At 48.3% G+C, this 16,386-nt stretch overlaps 1 protein-coding gene and 1 long non-coding RNA gene across 2 annotated transcripts in view; one reads left to right on the top strand and one right to left on the bottom strand.

Moving 5' to 3' along the window:
* LOC139049876 (uncharacterized) overlaps window positions 1–13,843 on the bottom strand; it is a 60,561-nt gene extending 46,718 nt beyond the window's left edge. The window contains exons 1-2 of the mRNA XM_070525734.1: window positions 13,639–13,843; window positions 2,582–2,679 (exon numbers count right to left, since the gene is read on the bottom strand). Coding sequence (XP_070381835.1) covers window positions 2,582–2,679; window positions 13,639–13,731 — 191 coding nt within the window. The 5' untranslated portion in view covers window positions 13,732–13,843. The remainder of the gene's footprint in view (window positions 1–2,581; window positions 2,680–13,638) is intronic.
* Window positions 1–16,386, top strand: part of LOC139049879 (uncharacterized) — a 225,462-nt gene that overhangs the window by 197,685 nt on the left and 11,391 nt on the right. The window lies entirely within an intron of this gene.

Below are 16,386 nucleotides of genomic sequence, written 5' to 3' on the forward strand. Positions count from 1 at the left end.
GAAGATATACTCGCTGAAGAGCTACACATATCCGGTATCACATATCCAGCAGAACCTACATGAATGGGACGCATCCGGTGACCCAAGTTGGCGTCAAACACGTTCACTCAAAAGCGGCACATTCCAAGTGGCACATAGCCAGTGACTAACCTAAGGAGAAAACGGTTACAGACAAACACAGACGGACACAGTCAGATGTGTTTTCATTTCGCAATATATTGGCTGGCGCGAACAATCTGTCTCCCGTGGCACGTTGCAAACGCGCTGGCTCTCGCTAATCTGGCTCTCGCGAGAGGCGGCGCGTTGGTGACGCGTGGGCTAAAGCCCCTTAAACTTCGTAAAGTACTGACACTCTCCTCCTCCGCCTTCACTCCTCCTCGTTTCTGCTCTCTTTCACGCTCCCTCCTCCACCGTGGCGCCGCCTACACTGCTCGAGCGTAGCAACGGCGCCAACATGCTCTCCTCGTCACTCCGTAGACGCTTCTCGAGCAAAAATGGCGCTGATGCACGGCGCGAGGGTCCACGTAATGCCATTAGGCCAATAGCGACGCGGCGTCGGCCTCGGCCAGAGTGCGCGAGGAGGAGGCGGCATTCTTCAAAGCGTGGCAGTACTTTACGAAGTTTAAGGGGCTTTAGCGTGGGCGCGTTTCACACCAGCTGCCGCCGATAGGTCTCCCAGACGACGCGCGCTACTCTGGCGCCATCTCGTAGCCATCATCGCCGCACTTCTTCTCACACTCTCACCATACCCTTCTCCTCCGCCTTCCTCTTCGCATCTTTTAACCCCGGCTGCGGTTCGGGTTCGGTCTTTCATCCTTCGTTGTGCTCGTTCTCTCGGTTACGCCGACGCTCGCCACTGGAAGGGGCGCCTAAGAGCTGCGCTCTAAAACTGCGCTGATCTCGGAAGCTGTGTAACGAAAGCTGACGACTTGGTGGGCCTATTCCTGACATCAGCGGAGCATGTGTGTCGAAGCGCCAATACGAATTTGGTTTAGACCGCAAGCGGATCCTGAAAGCTGTGCAATTCTTGTTCCCTTAAAACAGTGCTATCGCAGTCGCTCGAGTGTGGCCTGTGGACAAAGTATATTTAACAGGGAGAGGCAGGCTAGTTGGTAGATCCAGGTGTATATGCATTCGCCGAAGAGCAGAGGCCGAGGTCATTGTGGTACTGACGTCGAACATTGCGCTGGGTGAACGTGGACACTGAAATGTTCAGAAATTCGCCATTCTTCCAAGATTCCGTGTGTCTTTTCTTAACGAGCGACTTCTCTGTGACATCACTGGGAATTTCGGGGAGCGGCATTCCTCATGGCGGCTTGTGTTGTTCATCTCTCCCTCTCACCGTTGACGCAATGAGTAAGGTGTATGCGCTTCCACTTTCCGCGAGCATCTCAAATCGTGAATCTACAGCACGAAGGTTAAACATGTACGAAACAAGAAACAAGAACAAGTATGAATCCGGCGCATTGATAATAGAACTTCATTTGGCAGTCTGCGCTTACCCTTGTCACTTGTCTTGTCCACGTGTAACCTTCGCGCTGTACACTTACGGTTATCGGTCACCAACATGTCCAATTATCCATCCTACTAAGATCCTCAAAGCCATCGTTTTGCTCAATAAAGTTGTTTTTCTATATCTCAAAAGCGGCGCGATTGCTTTGTGTTGACCTACTCCTCCTCGACGTCTGCATGACCACCGTAGTGGCCGATTATGACGAGAACTGTTTCCTTAGCAAGTGATCCCCGAAAGACGGAGGGTCTTTAAGAGACATCCTCTCTGTGTGATTCATGCTTTGCCAGAAAGATTTAGCGTGCGCTGTGCTCATGTAGAAGAGCTCCGAGGGCGATGTAGCTGCCGCCTACGCTGTTGATATGTAGAGTGCTCAACATAACTAGTTAGCTCGCTGTATCTATACTCCGACAAATAGGGTCACAACAACACGAGCCGACTACGAACAGCATGCCGTTGGCTTCTTTCGCCTACGATGTAGCACTTTTTTTCAAACCTGGCATCATATTTGAGGAAAACATCTGGCACCTGGTACAGAAAACGATCATTCGAAGTAAATGTTACGCAGAAACCATCCATGATGACTGTCGGAGTAAGCGAACAGCTTTCTGAATACCCTAAATTATTTGTGAAAGTTGTTTACGCACGTTTCTTGTCCTTCCTCGGCGGTCATTGTTGCATCCCGTTGATGCGGAGCCCGCGTTGCATTTCCAATTTCTGTTCCTATTCTGCCAGCCGTCGCAGCAGCATGTACGGCCACTGCATCACCGACACAGAGAGTTAAAGCTCTCCTGTGACGTCGGTGCCTCTTTGACCAATCAGGGAGCTGCAAAAACACCGCCACCATTCCTTCTGTTCCGTTGACGCAAATACTCTCCGCTTGCTCCACCTGCGCGACAGCCCTCTTCTCTACACCTCGCTATACTCTCTCGTTATTCTATCAGAGCAGACAGCCCGCCCGCCGGCATTGGGGAAACGGTGTAAAAATTAAAGAAAGCTATTCGCTTTTGTTTAAACGTCCCTCGGTTCACCAAGAGCTTCCGCTGGTGCGAAACATTAACGGGCGCTTACGATTGGTCCTTGTTGTAGAGGAAAAGGCGAACAGTGAAGCCGATGAACAACTTGTCTGGCCCAACCACCACCTGCTCGTCTTTGTATTGCGCGTCGTCCTGGACAAAATAGGAACGATACATTAGAACACAAGCATATCACAATAAAAGAAGCAATGCCTTGTAATAACAGACAGTTTTAGTACTGGGGACGTTGCGTACGTAACGCCGTTGCGTACGCAAGATCGCTACGTCCTGCCAAGTGCGCATATGCCGAACGCAACACGCACGGTGTGTGAGGCAAACGCGGCCGCTGCGTATACGCATGCATCCGATTCTTGCGTGCGTACGTGGGGAACCATGCGTGCTGCTTTCATGGTTTTCGTTTGTTCGGGAGTGCATGACACAAAAGAGTTTGATATGTCGCGCGCCTAGGCGACAAGGCGTCACAGCTAGGCATGCCCCGTAAAAGCGGCGCAAGCATTACCACTCTGTCTTTGGTTGTGCTTAAAAGCACCGGCATTCAATCTGGCGCGCGCTTTCATTCCTGTTGCGTAGAACCGTCCAGTTCACCCACCGCTGTTAAGTTGATGGCTAAATAAAGCCTTATTGTTTTCGCTCCACCGTTGCTCTGTCCTTCCGTCGGTCACGACAAGTTTCGCAAAATGTAGGCGTTGAAGGCGACCAAGGGCAGGCTGTACTTTTGAATGGCCTACGATTTGGCTTTGCTGCGAGAAGTGAACGCACCGAAGCCATTTCCGGATCCAGCATGGTGGGAACTCATAGCTAAAAGGTATGAACTTTGTATTTGAGAAAGTATTCACTGTATGCTGTTCGCGCGAAAGGCTCGACCTCCTGTTGGCACAGTTCGTCGCAAATGACTGTGCCAGCCTCGAAAAGCGACTACTAGGTTTTTATTTTTCTCGATATAATTCGTGTATTGCATCCGTACCGAACCGAACGCCAGTCTCTTACCCCCGTATTCAGAAATGCAACTTAAGTGCAAGCCCATGCTTGACTTGATCTAAGTGGCACCTATCGTGAACGCGCCAAATGAAACGCAGTGAGCGTCTGGGTGCGTTAACGCCAGGCGTCATTTAAATCAAGTCAAGCATCCGCTTCAATTTAAGTTGCATTTCTGAATACGGGGGCTCAAGACCTAAATATAGTTCGACGTTCCGTGAACGAGCCCACACATAAATTAACATTGGTGAGATCTACAGCGTCAAGTTCGACAGATGGTTCCACGTAATTGGGGACGCGGCCAACACATCCCGACGCGCCCAGCGTGTAACAACGCTCGCCCGCTTGTGAGTGAGTGAGAAAACTTTTATTGTCCGTAATGGGTGACACCGGAGCTCCGGTACCGCTCGTAGACGTCCAGGGAGCCCGATGTCACCCTAAGGGGCAGGTGTTAGTAGACGAAGCGGTTTGCCGCTTCGGCTGCCAGACGGACAATGTTGGCCTGTGCCGCCGGGTCTTCGCTATGAAGTGCGGGCTCCCATGCTTCTTCGACCTTGAATAAAATATATCCCGGGGAGTGGCTGCACTCCCATAGGTCCATAGGAATTGGTTCTCCGGATTTCCCATTTGCGTGAGGTATCTCCATCTGGAAGACATGTGGTTATTGGCGTGCAAGCGGCGCCAGGTGGCTGCCTCTGCGGACATGAGGGACCTATCCGGGAGTGGATATTTCCGACGTCCTAATCTGTAGTGCTCTCTGACCTCGTGGTAGGTCGCAAGCGTCGCGACCTTAAAGTTAGGTTGAGGCTGCCGTCCCCCCCATCCCCGGATAATGAGCGCTCGGGTGAGGGCGTTGGCGGCTTCGTTTCGTGGTATGTTGGAGTGAGCGGGGTCCGAGGCTATGGTGATCCCTCTATGTTACCTTTCGATAATATGCTGTACGCGTATTCTGATATTTTGCCTTTGCAGAAATTCCTTACAGCCGATTTGCTGTCGCTAACGATCACCCTCGCGTCCGTACTAACGCACATTAGGGCGATGGCTGCTTCCTCCGCTGTCGTGGCGTCTACTCCGCTTGTATATATCGCGCCCTGTTCTATTCCGGACCCGTCGACTACCACTGAGACGGAGCTTACGTCTCTGCCAAGGGCGGCGTCTGTGAAGGCAACCGTCTCGGGTGGCATTCTGCTTAGCTTTGTTGCCAAGTGTTTGGCTCTGTGCTGGCGTCTTTCCTGATCGTGTTGTGGGTGCATGTTCTTAGGTATCGGTGCGGCCATGAGGGCTTTCCTAATTTTCGACTCAGTGTGGAACGCCTGGTATATGGTTCCTCTGTTCGCTTGTAGTCCTACCGAGTTTAGAACGTGCTGTCCCGTCTAGCTTAGACTCAGGCGTTCGAGTTCTGCCGTTCTCGTTGCTTCCGCTAACTCCTGCCATGTGTTATGCACCCCCATTCCTTCTAGTGCTTCAGATGAGGTCGAGGTTGGTAGTCCCATTGCCCGTTTCGTACATTTCCTTATTATGACGTCTAACTTGTTTATTTCTACTTATTTAATGCTAAGGAATGGGGTTGAGTAGCAGATCCGACTCAAGATGAAAGCCTGGACCAGCCTTAACTTGTTCTTCTCCTTTAGCTCTCTGCCTCTGGCCGAGATTCATCTAATGATGCTTATCATTTCGTTTGCGTGCGTGTCTAGCTTAGCTATAGTCATGTGGTTGTTTCCTGTTTTGCTTATGAGCATGCCCAGAATTCGGATCTCATCTACTTGCGGAATTTCTTTCCCGTCTAAGACTATCGAGATTTTGGGAGGAGATGCGTTGTCTGCTCTGGTCCTGGGCCTGATGATTAGTAGTTCCGACTTCGTCGGGGAGCAGCTCAGCCCTTTACTTTTGGCATACAAGTCTCAGGTGTCGGCTGCCCGCTGGAGCCTTTCTTCGATAGACGCATCGCTGCCCTCATTGAGCCAAACTTTGATGCCGTCTGCGTAGACGCTCGTCTTTAGTCCTTCGATCCTTCCTAACTTGCCCTGGAGGTCTTTCGTAACTAAATTAAATAGGAAGGGGGATAGGATGGCTCCTTGCGGGGTGCCCCTGTTTCCTAATATAATCTCTTCTGAGCTGAGGCTCTGCATGTGCAGGGTCTCTGTTCTGTCCTTGAGAAAAGATTTTACGTAGGCGAAGCTCCTCTTCCTTACGTTAGGATCTGAAAGGCCATCGAGGATGGCCGAGTGGCTGACATTATCAAACGCTTTGGTTAAATCTATGCCCAACATTGCTCTCGTATCTTTGGTCTTTCGTTTGTCTATAATATCGTGTTGGAGTCTTAGCATGGTATCTTGAGCGCTAAGGTGCGGTCTGAAACCTACCATCTCGTGAGATCAGATGCTGCTTTCTTCCGCGAATTTAGTTAGTCGCGTCTGAATTACCTTCTCCATTAATTTGCCTAGACACGAGGTCAGTGAAATTGGCCTGAGATTTTGTATACCCGAGATTTTGCCATTCTTGTGGATTAAAATGATTGGGTGTGTTTCCTGTCTTTAGGGACTTCCCCTGATTCCCACATTTTGTTCAGATAAGCTGTAAGGTGAACTATAGAGTCGTCGTCTAAGTTCCTCAGCATACCGTAGGTGATCTTGTCTGGGCCAAGAGCTGTGTTCCATTTGAAGTCAAAGAACGCGGCTCTGACCTCTGCTACTATAATCGGTTCGTCCAATAGCGGATTCTCCGCTCCCTGATATTCTTTATCCGCTGCCGGGAATACGGGGCCTGTATAAATTTCTATGATCGGTCGATTCTTGGTCGATGAGCTCTTCATCGGTTCCGTCAAATTTGTATCTCGCCTTGATTAGCTCTATGTTGGCGTGGGTATTGGTGCTGGTGGGGTCTATGAGGTGGCGCAGCATCTGCCACGTGTCGGGACGGCTCATATTCTTCTCTAGCTCGTCGCATTCCTGATCCCACCTTTTCTGTTCTAGTTTGAAGGCGTAGCTCTCTATTTCTTCATGGCGCTCGGCTATTTTCTTCTTTAGGTTCCGGTTCCATTTCTGGCGCTGTAGCTTATTCTCGAGGGTTGTCTTTCGATTCCACATATTTCTAAGCATGTTGTCTAATCTGAATGGGAGCTCATCTCCCTCTACCTGTTTCATGTGTGAGACGACGGTTGAGGTCCACTCTGTTTTGTCTCCGATTTCGCCTAAGTCTGCTGTTGATCTGACATCCCTGAATTTATCCCAGTCAGCTGCGGTGACCTGCTTTGGCTATGTACGCGGGCACCCCTAGTTTCCTATCAATTTGTATTTCGATTATAAAGTGATCGCTGCCGAGGTTTTCACCCGTGTTCTTCCACGATGTTTTCCCCGTCCTGTGCCCTAGTGTTAGGTCTGGAGTTGTGCCACAGCTGATGCTGTTACCCGCTCTGGTTGGCTCGTTCGGGTCCGTTAGTAGCGGGAGTCCTGTGTTCTCGATTGCTTCTCACAGCATTCTACCTTTCCTGTCGATTTTGGTGTAGCCCCATTCGTGATGTTTTGCATTAAAGTCCCCTATAACGAGTAGGGGGCACGATTTTGCTGCCCTCAGCGCGTTCTTAAATGTGGCCTCGAACTGTGCCTTCTTGTGACGAGGGGGGCTGTATGCGTTCAGAACAAATATGCTTCCCCTATTCTTCTTGCCGGTAAGGATTTCTAGGACTACGGCCTCCACTTCGTCCGTACTCGCATCGTGTTCAATTACCGCTATGTCATTGTTAACTAGGGTGGCTACTCTAGATCTTTCCCCTCTTCCGTTGTCGAATGTGCGGTACGCTGAAATTTTGACTGGGGGTTTGCCTGTTTCTTGTAACGCCACGGCAAGAGGAGGCTCTCCTTGATTTAGAATGTGGTGTTGCAGCAACGCCTTTTTTCTTTTTGAAACCCCTGCAGTTCCACTGCCAAATTATAGTTCGTGCCCTGGCCATGATGCTGAAGTGAACGGGGCTTCCGGGCTCAAGGGAGGCTCGGGATCGGGATGAGCTCGTTCATCACCTCCTGTCATGGTCAGAAGTGCGTTCATATGGTTTAATATAGCCTGGATTTTCTTATCTATGATAACGCTTAGCTTGGTTAGCATGCTTTTCTCGTGTTCCTTGAGGCGCGCCTCTAGTTCATCTTCGTTAATATTTCTGTTCATCTTTTTTCTTCTCTCGGGTGGAGGCGTCTCGTGCCCCTCTGCCTTTCTTTTTGCGGTGCCTACCGTATCTGCCACCATGCTGCCCTCGTCCTGCGTCTCGGGGCAGCTATTCTCCGGACTGGGGTAAGCGGCTTTGTTGGCGCCGCATGGGTAGCTCGCACTGTTGGGTTCGTTAGCTGCCCAACTTGCTCTGTGAGTTATTTTACTGTTTCTGTTAGGGTTTTGCTTATATCTCTTAGCTGGCGATTTTCCTCATCTCTTTTCTCTATTTCTGTCTTAAGTAATAGGCCTGTGCCTCTAATTCTGGTGTTCTACCTTGGGAGACTACGCTTGCGAAGCTGACAGGCATACCAGAGTGGGTCCCCTTGTCCCCTGGTTTCTGGAGGCCTGACCAGAGGATCTGGTCGTCCCTGGTTGGCGGCCTGGATGCACTTCTGTCCCTAGACTGGGATCGTTGCTTTTTCGCCGCAGGCGGTAGCCTGACCCCCGTTGTCGGCCTGCTTCTACCTGCGGTCGTTCCTCCCTTTTCTTGTTCGGCCCTGGCCGCGTCGCGTTGTTTAACCCAGTGGGGTTTCCTGTAGAGTTCCCTGCGATACGGGTCCCCTAACTGATGCTTCTTCCCCCAGAGAAGGCACTTCGGCTCGCAAGCGTGATCCTCCGGCTGATTTCTTAGCCCGCAGCCTCTGCAGCGGGTGCTTGTTGGATCTGGGCAGACGTCTTGAATCTCTCCAACCTTGCCGCATGCGTAGCACACGTCGTACTTTTTTTATATAGGTGACATGGGATCCATTTACTGAAAAATTTTATGGCCCTCAGTAGTTCCAGATCTTGGAAGTGAATGATGACCGATTTGGATGTTCTTCCTAGTCTTCTACTGCCGCATACGTTGGGCTGTGAAGGTAAAGCTACTGAGGCGAAGCGTGCACAAGTGAGAGCCCTTCTAAAAAAAAAAGTCCCGCATTTTAATCCACGTCAGTTTAGGCTGGTGAAAAGAAGACGTAAACACCGTACTAGCAGCAGTTAAATAAGACAGAACACAGCACTGACTGTATGCGTTAACTTGGTTTGCATCTTTTCCCTTCCGCGTCAGGCGAAACGCGAAACCGTCGCACGTGGAAGCTGCGTCTGTTCAGCGTCTGTGTCGAGCAAACCAACTCACTGCCAACTCTGCCGGACTACTTGCCGTGGTATAACACATGTGCAGCAGCCACGCACCCGTAGCTCTCCCTTCATAGCTTCACAATGTTGCCCACCAGTATAGAGGCTGACTGTCGATCTTGTGCTCTTGTTTCCTTTCCAGGTCATTGATCATTATCTTTGTCTTCTGAATATAAAACAGACCACACTTCTCCACCCCACTCTTACGCTTTCTCTGTTAAGGTGCTCAAGTATTTGTTGTAATTCGTCCCCAGTGTTGCTGAACAGGACAGTGTCATCTGCAAACCGAAGGTTGCTGAGATATTCTCCGTTGATCCTCACTTCTACGCCTTCCCAGTTTAATAGCTTGAATACTTCTTCGTGATTCTATTGCGCTTAGTGTTACACTGACAATTTTAAGCGAAGGTCACGGCGTGGACGTACGTACGTAGTACCTAAAATCGTCAGAGTAACATTAAGCGCAGTATAATCGTGAGCGTCCACAAACTAGCTCCCTTCACTGCCTTACTACTTGAATACTTCTTTCAAGCATGCAGTGTGTAGCATTGGAGAAATTGTGTCTCCTTGCCTGAGCCCTTCCTTTATAGGTATCTTTCAGGTCTTCTTGTGGATAACCGACCTATCTGTGGAATCTTTGTAAGCATTACCCAAGGTATTTACGTATGTCTTATGTACTCCTTGATTATGTAGTGCCCCTAGGAGTGCTGGTGTCTACTGAATGAAATGTCTTTTCTTAACCTGTGAAAGCTATTTAGAGAGGTTGATTGTAATGTGCAGATTTCTCGATTACCTTATTGATGACATGGATGTGATCCATTGTAGAGTATCCCTTCCTTAGCCCAGCCTGTCCTCTTGGTTGGCTGAAGTCAAGCGGTGCCTTTATTCTATTGTAAACTATCTTGGTGAGTATATTATACAATACCGAAAGTGAGCTAATGGTCCAATAAAAATTTTTGAATACGTTAACGTCTCCCTCTTTGTGGATTAGTATAATGTTGGCGTCCTTCCAGTTCTCTCGAACATTTGAAGTCGTGAGACATTGTACATAAAGGTCCGAAAGCTTTTTAAGCGTGATATGTCCATCTTTCATTAAATTGACTGTTATTCCATCTTTTCCTGCCGCTTTTCGCCGGGTCACACCTTGCAAGGCCTTTCTAACTTCATCGTTAGTTATAGAATGAGCCTGTGTATTCTGTTCGCTCCTGCTTCGAATGAAGGTAGCGTGTCTCCTCTGGCTACTTTACAGTTCAGTATAGAATACTGCCACTGCCTTTACTACATCCTCTAAATTGCTGATGATATTAGCCTGCTTATCTTTAGGTGCATACATCTTGGCTTGTCCTATGCCAAGTTTTCTTCTCAGTGATTTCATGTTGCGTCCATCTTTTACTGCTCCACCAGTCTTTCTCACGTTATAATTTTGAATATCCCTTACTTTCTCCTTGTTGAGCAGTTTAGAGAGTTCTGCGAATTCTATTTGATCTCTTGAGTTGAACACATTCGTGATTTTTGCATTCTTTGTTAGGTACTTTGTTACTAGGGCGAGCTTTTCCACTGGTTGTCTTGGTGCATTACCTCCCACTCCGATTGCTGCTTCTGAAGCCAGTCTAGTTAATGTTACAATCTTTACCTCTATGTCCTTTTCATCCCTGTGTTCTAAGGCTGTATATTTGTTTACAAGTACCAGCCTGAATTCGTCTGCTTGTACCCTTACTGCATCATGGTTGGTTTGTTCCTTCTTGACTAATTTTACTTTCCCTCTTGATATAGAGGGAAACCCTGCAGATGACTAGCCTATGACCTCTGCAGGCTAGAGCGCGAGAGGAGGACGCAGCACTCTTCAAGGCGTGGCGCTACTTTACGAAGCTTAAGGGGTTTTATCCTTAACAGCTTCGCTTCAAAATTATATCATGTAGAACCCACACACTGCTGTGATTCGAGGGAGGCGAAGCATCACTAAACCGGGAAGGCCACAGGGCGCAGTTGCATCAGAGATGCGCGCATCGGACGTCAATGATGAAGGCGCCTCGCAATTGTCAGCCAGAGCGGCGAAGGCAACGGTCACAGCGCCACCACCAACCGTAGCACCATAAGCAGATTTACACCCTTATTTAACTTCACGGGTTTGGATTATTTCACCGAGGATGTGAGGTGACGATACATAAACCGATTGACCCACTCTTTCACTTCTGAGGGTGAAACTTATTTTTACGGCGCACGTGAGCCCTCGTCTGCACGAAAGCTTTCGCGCGAGAGCGCGTGCGTGTGATGGAAACGTTGTGCTTGTGCATTCCTAGCGCTACTGCTTGCACGTGCTCTCGCGTGCACGTGGTGCTACGAGATATGGCGCGTTCAGCAATCGTCTCAAAGAGCTCATCGGCAGGAGCAGTTACGCGTGCGGTGTTTCTTCTTTCTTTTTTTTGCCTTCATGCCTTCTTATGCTCTGAGACCACTGCCCATTTTCTTCGAGTGAACTGTTCGGCGAGAAAGAAGCAGCTTTAGCAGTAGCAGTGGACAGCAGCACAAGATATGCGGTCAGCAAAGTCCACGAGGGTTCGCTAGGGAAGTATCGCATTAACCCTAAGCAAGACGTGCGCTGGCTGTCTGCCGCTTAACGCGCACACATAAATCGAAGCACGACAAGCAGAAAAAAAAGACCCTTTATGCCTGAATGTAGGCGTGAAAACGTGAGAACATGGTTGCACTATCAATGATGTTTCATTCCCACCAGAAACTTTCACTGTGAGCGCCAACCTCCGGCTCTCAAACTCGGCTCTTCTGTCCAAGCAAAATTAGTTTTTTTCTTGACGTTCTCCTGAAACTGTTTGTACAGGACATGCTCGCGACATCAAAACGCAAGCTACGTACACGTGTGTGACATCGATCAATACCAGATGTGGCGGCGAGTCCTTACGTGAAGGATTCTTATTATACCATCGCGGACTTTGCAGACCGTCGCATGCGCACAAGTGGCACTTTGTTCGTTAGGCCAGTGAGGCCGAAATCAAACGGTCAAATGGTAGTCAACTTACCAGCCATCTTTCGCGTTGCACTTATCGATGCGTACATCACTCTTCGCAGTTCTTCCCGAGGCAAAACATAAAACGTCACCTTGTTTCTCGTCCAGTCGCTCCGTCGAGGTCTAACCATGCGCACTTGAATGAACAGCCGCTTGCAGTTTGACCTATCTTGTGAATGTCGGGGTGCTCAACCTAAGCGTTGCTTGAGATTGTGCGCTGCATACATTGACGACGGAAACAATTGGGCCCATCGCAGTTGGGTTTATGGCATTGCACTAAAGGATGCAGCTGCACTAGAATGTCGCCTCTTCTTTAATCGGTAATAAATTAGTGGTAAACACCGCTTAGGCAATCTTAGCCATTCCGCAGAGCCTATAATTGTTCAATTTTCTTTTAACAGTAACCTCCGAACAACATCTAAGGAGAAGATGCGTGCACATGGTAGATGGCGGATAAAATGAGAGTCCCAGCACATTGCCTCCGAGATTCTTTCAGCGCGCCGCGGGCCGTAGCGAGTGATGCTTCATCTCGGGGGCCATAACAAGCAGCCGCCCGTTCTGAGTCATGCGTCTTTGACGGCGTGCCGTAATGGTCGCTTTTTTGCTTTTGTTCCTGTTCTTTCAGTTTTGTAAAAAGAACGTCTACATTTGCGAGGAGTTCCCGACGCAACCGCTTGTATTTCAAACCTAAAACTTTGCACGGATACTCCTCTATATCGACAGTACGTAGATTTATCTTTGAAGCTGGCCTTGAAAGTGCTTCACGAAGACTGCGTTTGAGATGGATTTCAACATGTATGTTGCATCTGCATAACGTTTTTCTGTTTTCCACGGGCTCTTCTAGAAGGGCCTGCGTTAAAACGACGACCACTTCCTTTGACTTAGAAAGAATCATTATACAGTGGCGTACTGTTCACTTCCATTACACGGGAAAAGAAGGCAACTTGTCGCGTCCCATTGCATTTGTACGGCAACATGCTTTTCGTATGCAATTGCCGAGCACATGCTTCTGAGCTTCACAGATACCTCGAAGTGCTACGCAAGCGCCGTTGGGCGCATCAAACTAACTTGCCTACCACTTAGCACTTAGAAGACCGACCACATTTAATGCACCTTCATTGTTTTTGCACTGAAATATCGACTTGAAGAGCAGATGAACGATCGCTTCACCGAGCTTCCGCTTATATTATTATATGATGCTTAGCAGTTGGTGTCGCGTTTTATTGGCGCCGGCTACTGCTTTTTATGTAGAGATATTGAAAATAACTCGCTTAAACACCTTTAAAGGAAACGTCACCTCCAAAACCACAGTAATATAAGTAAACGCGCATAAACTGCGGCTAGCGCAACAGACCTACTTAACCGGCTCCTTCGGCCCTATAGGTATTGCAACGCCTAAAAGCATTCCAGTCTGTTGGCTGTTTACTCTGGCGCTATAATCGATCGAGGGTTCAAGTATCAAATAAACTTTTCCGTGTCCGCTTCCCATTCCCAGTGTGTGCTACAGGATCGCATACCTTAGGCTCATCTGCAATGAACCCTGCTTTTCATTTTCCACATTCCTAAACCTACAGCGCTTCGCTTTTATCGTTCGCCTCTTCAATTTGCCTTGACGCCTGTTTGTAGAGTAGAGTAGAGAGAGAGAGACAGAGGTAAACGCCATGTGAAAGGAAGTGATGTTAACTGAATGAGATTCCGGTTTGCCACCCTGCACGGGGGGAAGGTTAAAAGAAAATGAAAGACGGAAAAAATAAAAAGTAAGCATCTGTACTGCTTACGTGATAGAAATAGTGGTGTCCCTCCTTGTGCATGGTGTCGACCATATATTCCAAAAACTCCTGCGGAAGGCCCTGGAGCTTGAACAAAGCCATGTCTACTTCCGTTTATTATAGACCTGTGCGCGATTTGAAAAACCGACCAAGGAGCGTTCGGGGCTGAGTAAGCTACGCTGGCTGTTCTGGAACGGTTCTGGAAGCAGCGCCCGCACTCCCTTGGCAACAGCACACAATGGGGCAATTTTTTAGTTTGGATGAATGAGCTTAGCTTCTTGAGCTTCATGGGTTCGTTGAGAGCCCTCTGCAAGTGCAACAGTGCGGCAGCCTCATCAATTGACGCTAACCCATGGTAGTAGACGCTGCCATAACTTTTGTGGCTGCGAATAGCTCGATCTCTTTGCGTACTTCGAGCGCCAAATTTACTGATCGTTCGTAGACATAATGATGTCACTTCTCGTCTTTGTGCATTAGAACCCATGATACTAGTATGGCACTAATTATCAGTAATATTGGACTATACCGTCTCGAGTTTCATTAATGGCGCAAGGTGTATAGCTTCCAAAATCATCTGTCTTCCCTTCTTATTTACTTTTCCTTCGATGATTTCTTCACTTGTCGAGAAAGAACGCTCTGGCCCGTTTTCACAGCGTGAAAATCGAACAAATTTTGCAGATAAACGCACATTATAGACTCTGTGCGAAACAAAGGTCTCGTAAAGCTGGTAATTAAACATTGTATTACCCTTTCTCTTGCGCATTGCGTTTTAGCAAAGCGATCACGTGCCTTTCCGGCCATCAGCAAGACACGGAAACTTATCACGCTCCCCACACGATCTGCACTGCAAAAAAAAATTTGCCTGTGTCGTTGGTTTTGTGCCCCAAAACTGTCCATACCAGAATATTCACTCCCATATATGTGGCAGTATAGCAAAATTTCAAAATTTTACTATGGTCGCTACCTGCCGTAGCTTAAAAGCCACGTGACGTGATCTTGCTACGTATTAAAATATTTTGTTTTCCTCTGTGGAAACGTTGTACAGGCGGTTTTAAGAAGCGCCCCTCACCCGCATGACCTTAGAGATGGCACGCCGCCTGCCAGGTTAGCATATTAGCTAAGGCCCTCTGAACTCGGTTGGTCACGTGGCCGTTTGCCCAGAGGCTCTTCGCGGTGGCGGCGTCTAGCGTCACTGCTCACGGCTGAGAGTTCTTTCACGTATGTGAACTGCTTCACGCGCTTAGTTTCTTTGGATGGTTATTTCTTTGCCTACTGCCTTCCAAAAGGTGTTTCAGGCTTGCCCGACGCTCACTGTCTCTCAGCTTCGTGTGTCTTCGCTGTTATCACTTCCGCGACAACGATGAGTTGAGTGCAATGGCGGTGCTTGAAATCGCGGGAAAACAGTTACGTACGACGCCGAGGCTGACAGACGATTCACGATGTTGGCCCAGGTTTCTGTAATTGTCTTCGCGTTGCGTGTCCACGCGTGTGTGTTTCAATGCGTGACATGCGCCTTTTATAGTCACGTGAGCATGCTGACAGCGTACAACGTACGCTGTGGTGTTTTAAACGTGCCGCGTTGCAATGCCAGAAGCAACCACTGCTCGAAGAACGGCGCCCGCGCTGGTCGCATATGAATACCATATTCGGATTTTCTTGTGATGCTATGTTGCCAGTGAGGCAGACCGGAGTGAAACTTTTTGTATGTATGTGTGTACTAGCTTACTAGCTTCCTCGCCCACGATAAATGCTAGAGTGTACGGTAAAAAGAAATCGCACTGAGCCAGCTGGACCTGATGGTTACCGCGAATATCCATTTTCACCCGTTGTTATTGCTTCGACGTGCTGCTCTAAGCATGTGCACACACTGACTCAGAAGCATACCTCCTCCATCGAGAGGCAATCCATGTGTGCCGAACAAGTAGTGCGGTCAAAAAACAAATGTATGTCTCCACACTTTTACATGCAGCATGGTTTGTTAAGCGTCATGTTCAGGCGAAATGAAATTTTTTGTTTTATGCAAGGACAAAATGTGCATTAATAAATGTTTCGTTTATGCAACGACGAAATATGCATTTGTAGCTATACCGTGGGGCTATGTGGACTTCTATCGCAATATCATAGGTTGCAATGGAACAATGCTCCACATTAGCGTGTCCTTGGCGCTTTTTCAATCGATTTTCTCGTACATGCACAGAAAGTACGGCGTACAGGATCACCGTTGTACTACTTTCCCTGATAGTAAGTATTGTTGTCTTTGACAGCCCGCAACTTTCCTCGAACATCTCATGTTTCTCGGAAGCTCATGTACGCACTTGATCATTGTGCTTTGAAGCACAATGACCGCCTCTTCGTTACCCTTTTTATAGAAATACCTGTTGACGGCACCGTGCTCGCCGACTAACTTGTAAGGCTCACATGCTGGTAGAACTCGAGAGGGTTATAGCGCTAGGAACACCTTCATCCAAATTTCTATTGACTTCAAATGCCTCGGATCCGTATATACATCCAAAAGGCATCAACGAAGCACTTCATTCTTACATCTGCTATAAGCTCACAAAGCGGCCATTGCAGACGTACATTCAATTGAGAATGTTTAGAAAAACTTATACACGGTGCTCAGCCTGAAATTACAAAACTTAAACGCGATTACATCAAAAGTGTTCACTTTCTCCGCTTAGGGCAACGATGCTGGCTACTGCATCCTGTTTTATTTGGGAAGCTTCCTATGTAGCGGTGTCAAGTTTTCAAAAAAAT

This window comes from Dermacentor albipictus, chromosome 9, assembly GCF_038994185.2.
Source record: "Dermacentor albipictus isolate Rhodes 1998 colony chromosome 9, USDA_Dalb.pri_finalv2, whole genome shotgun sequence".
NCBI classification, from domain to species: Eukaryota; Metazoa; Arthropoda; class Arachnida; order Ixodida; family Ixodidae; genus Dermacentor; species Dermacentor albipictus.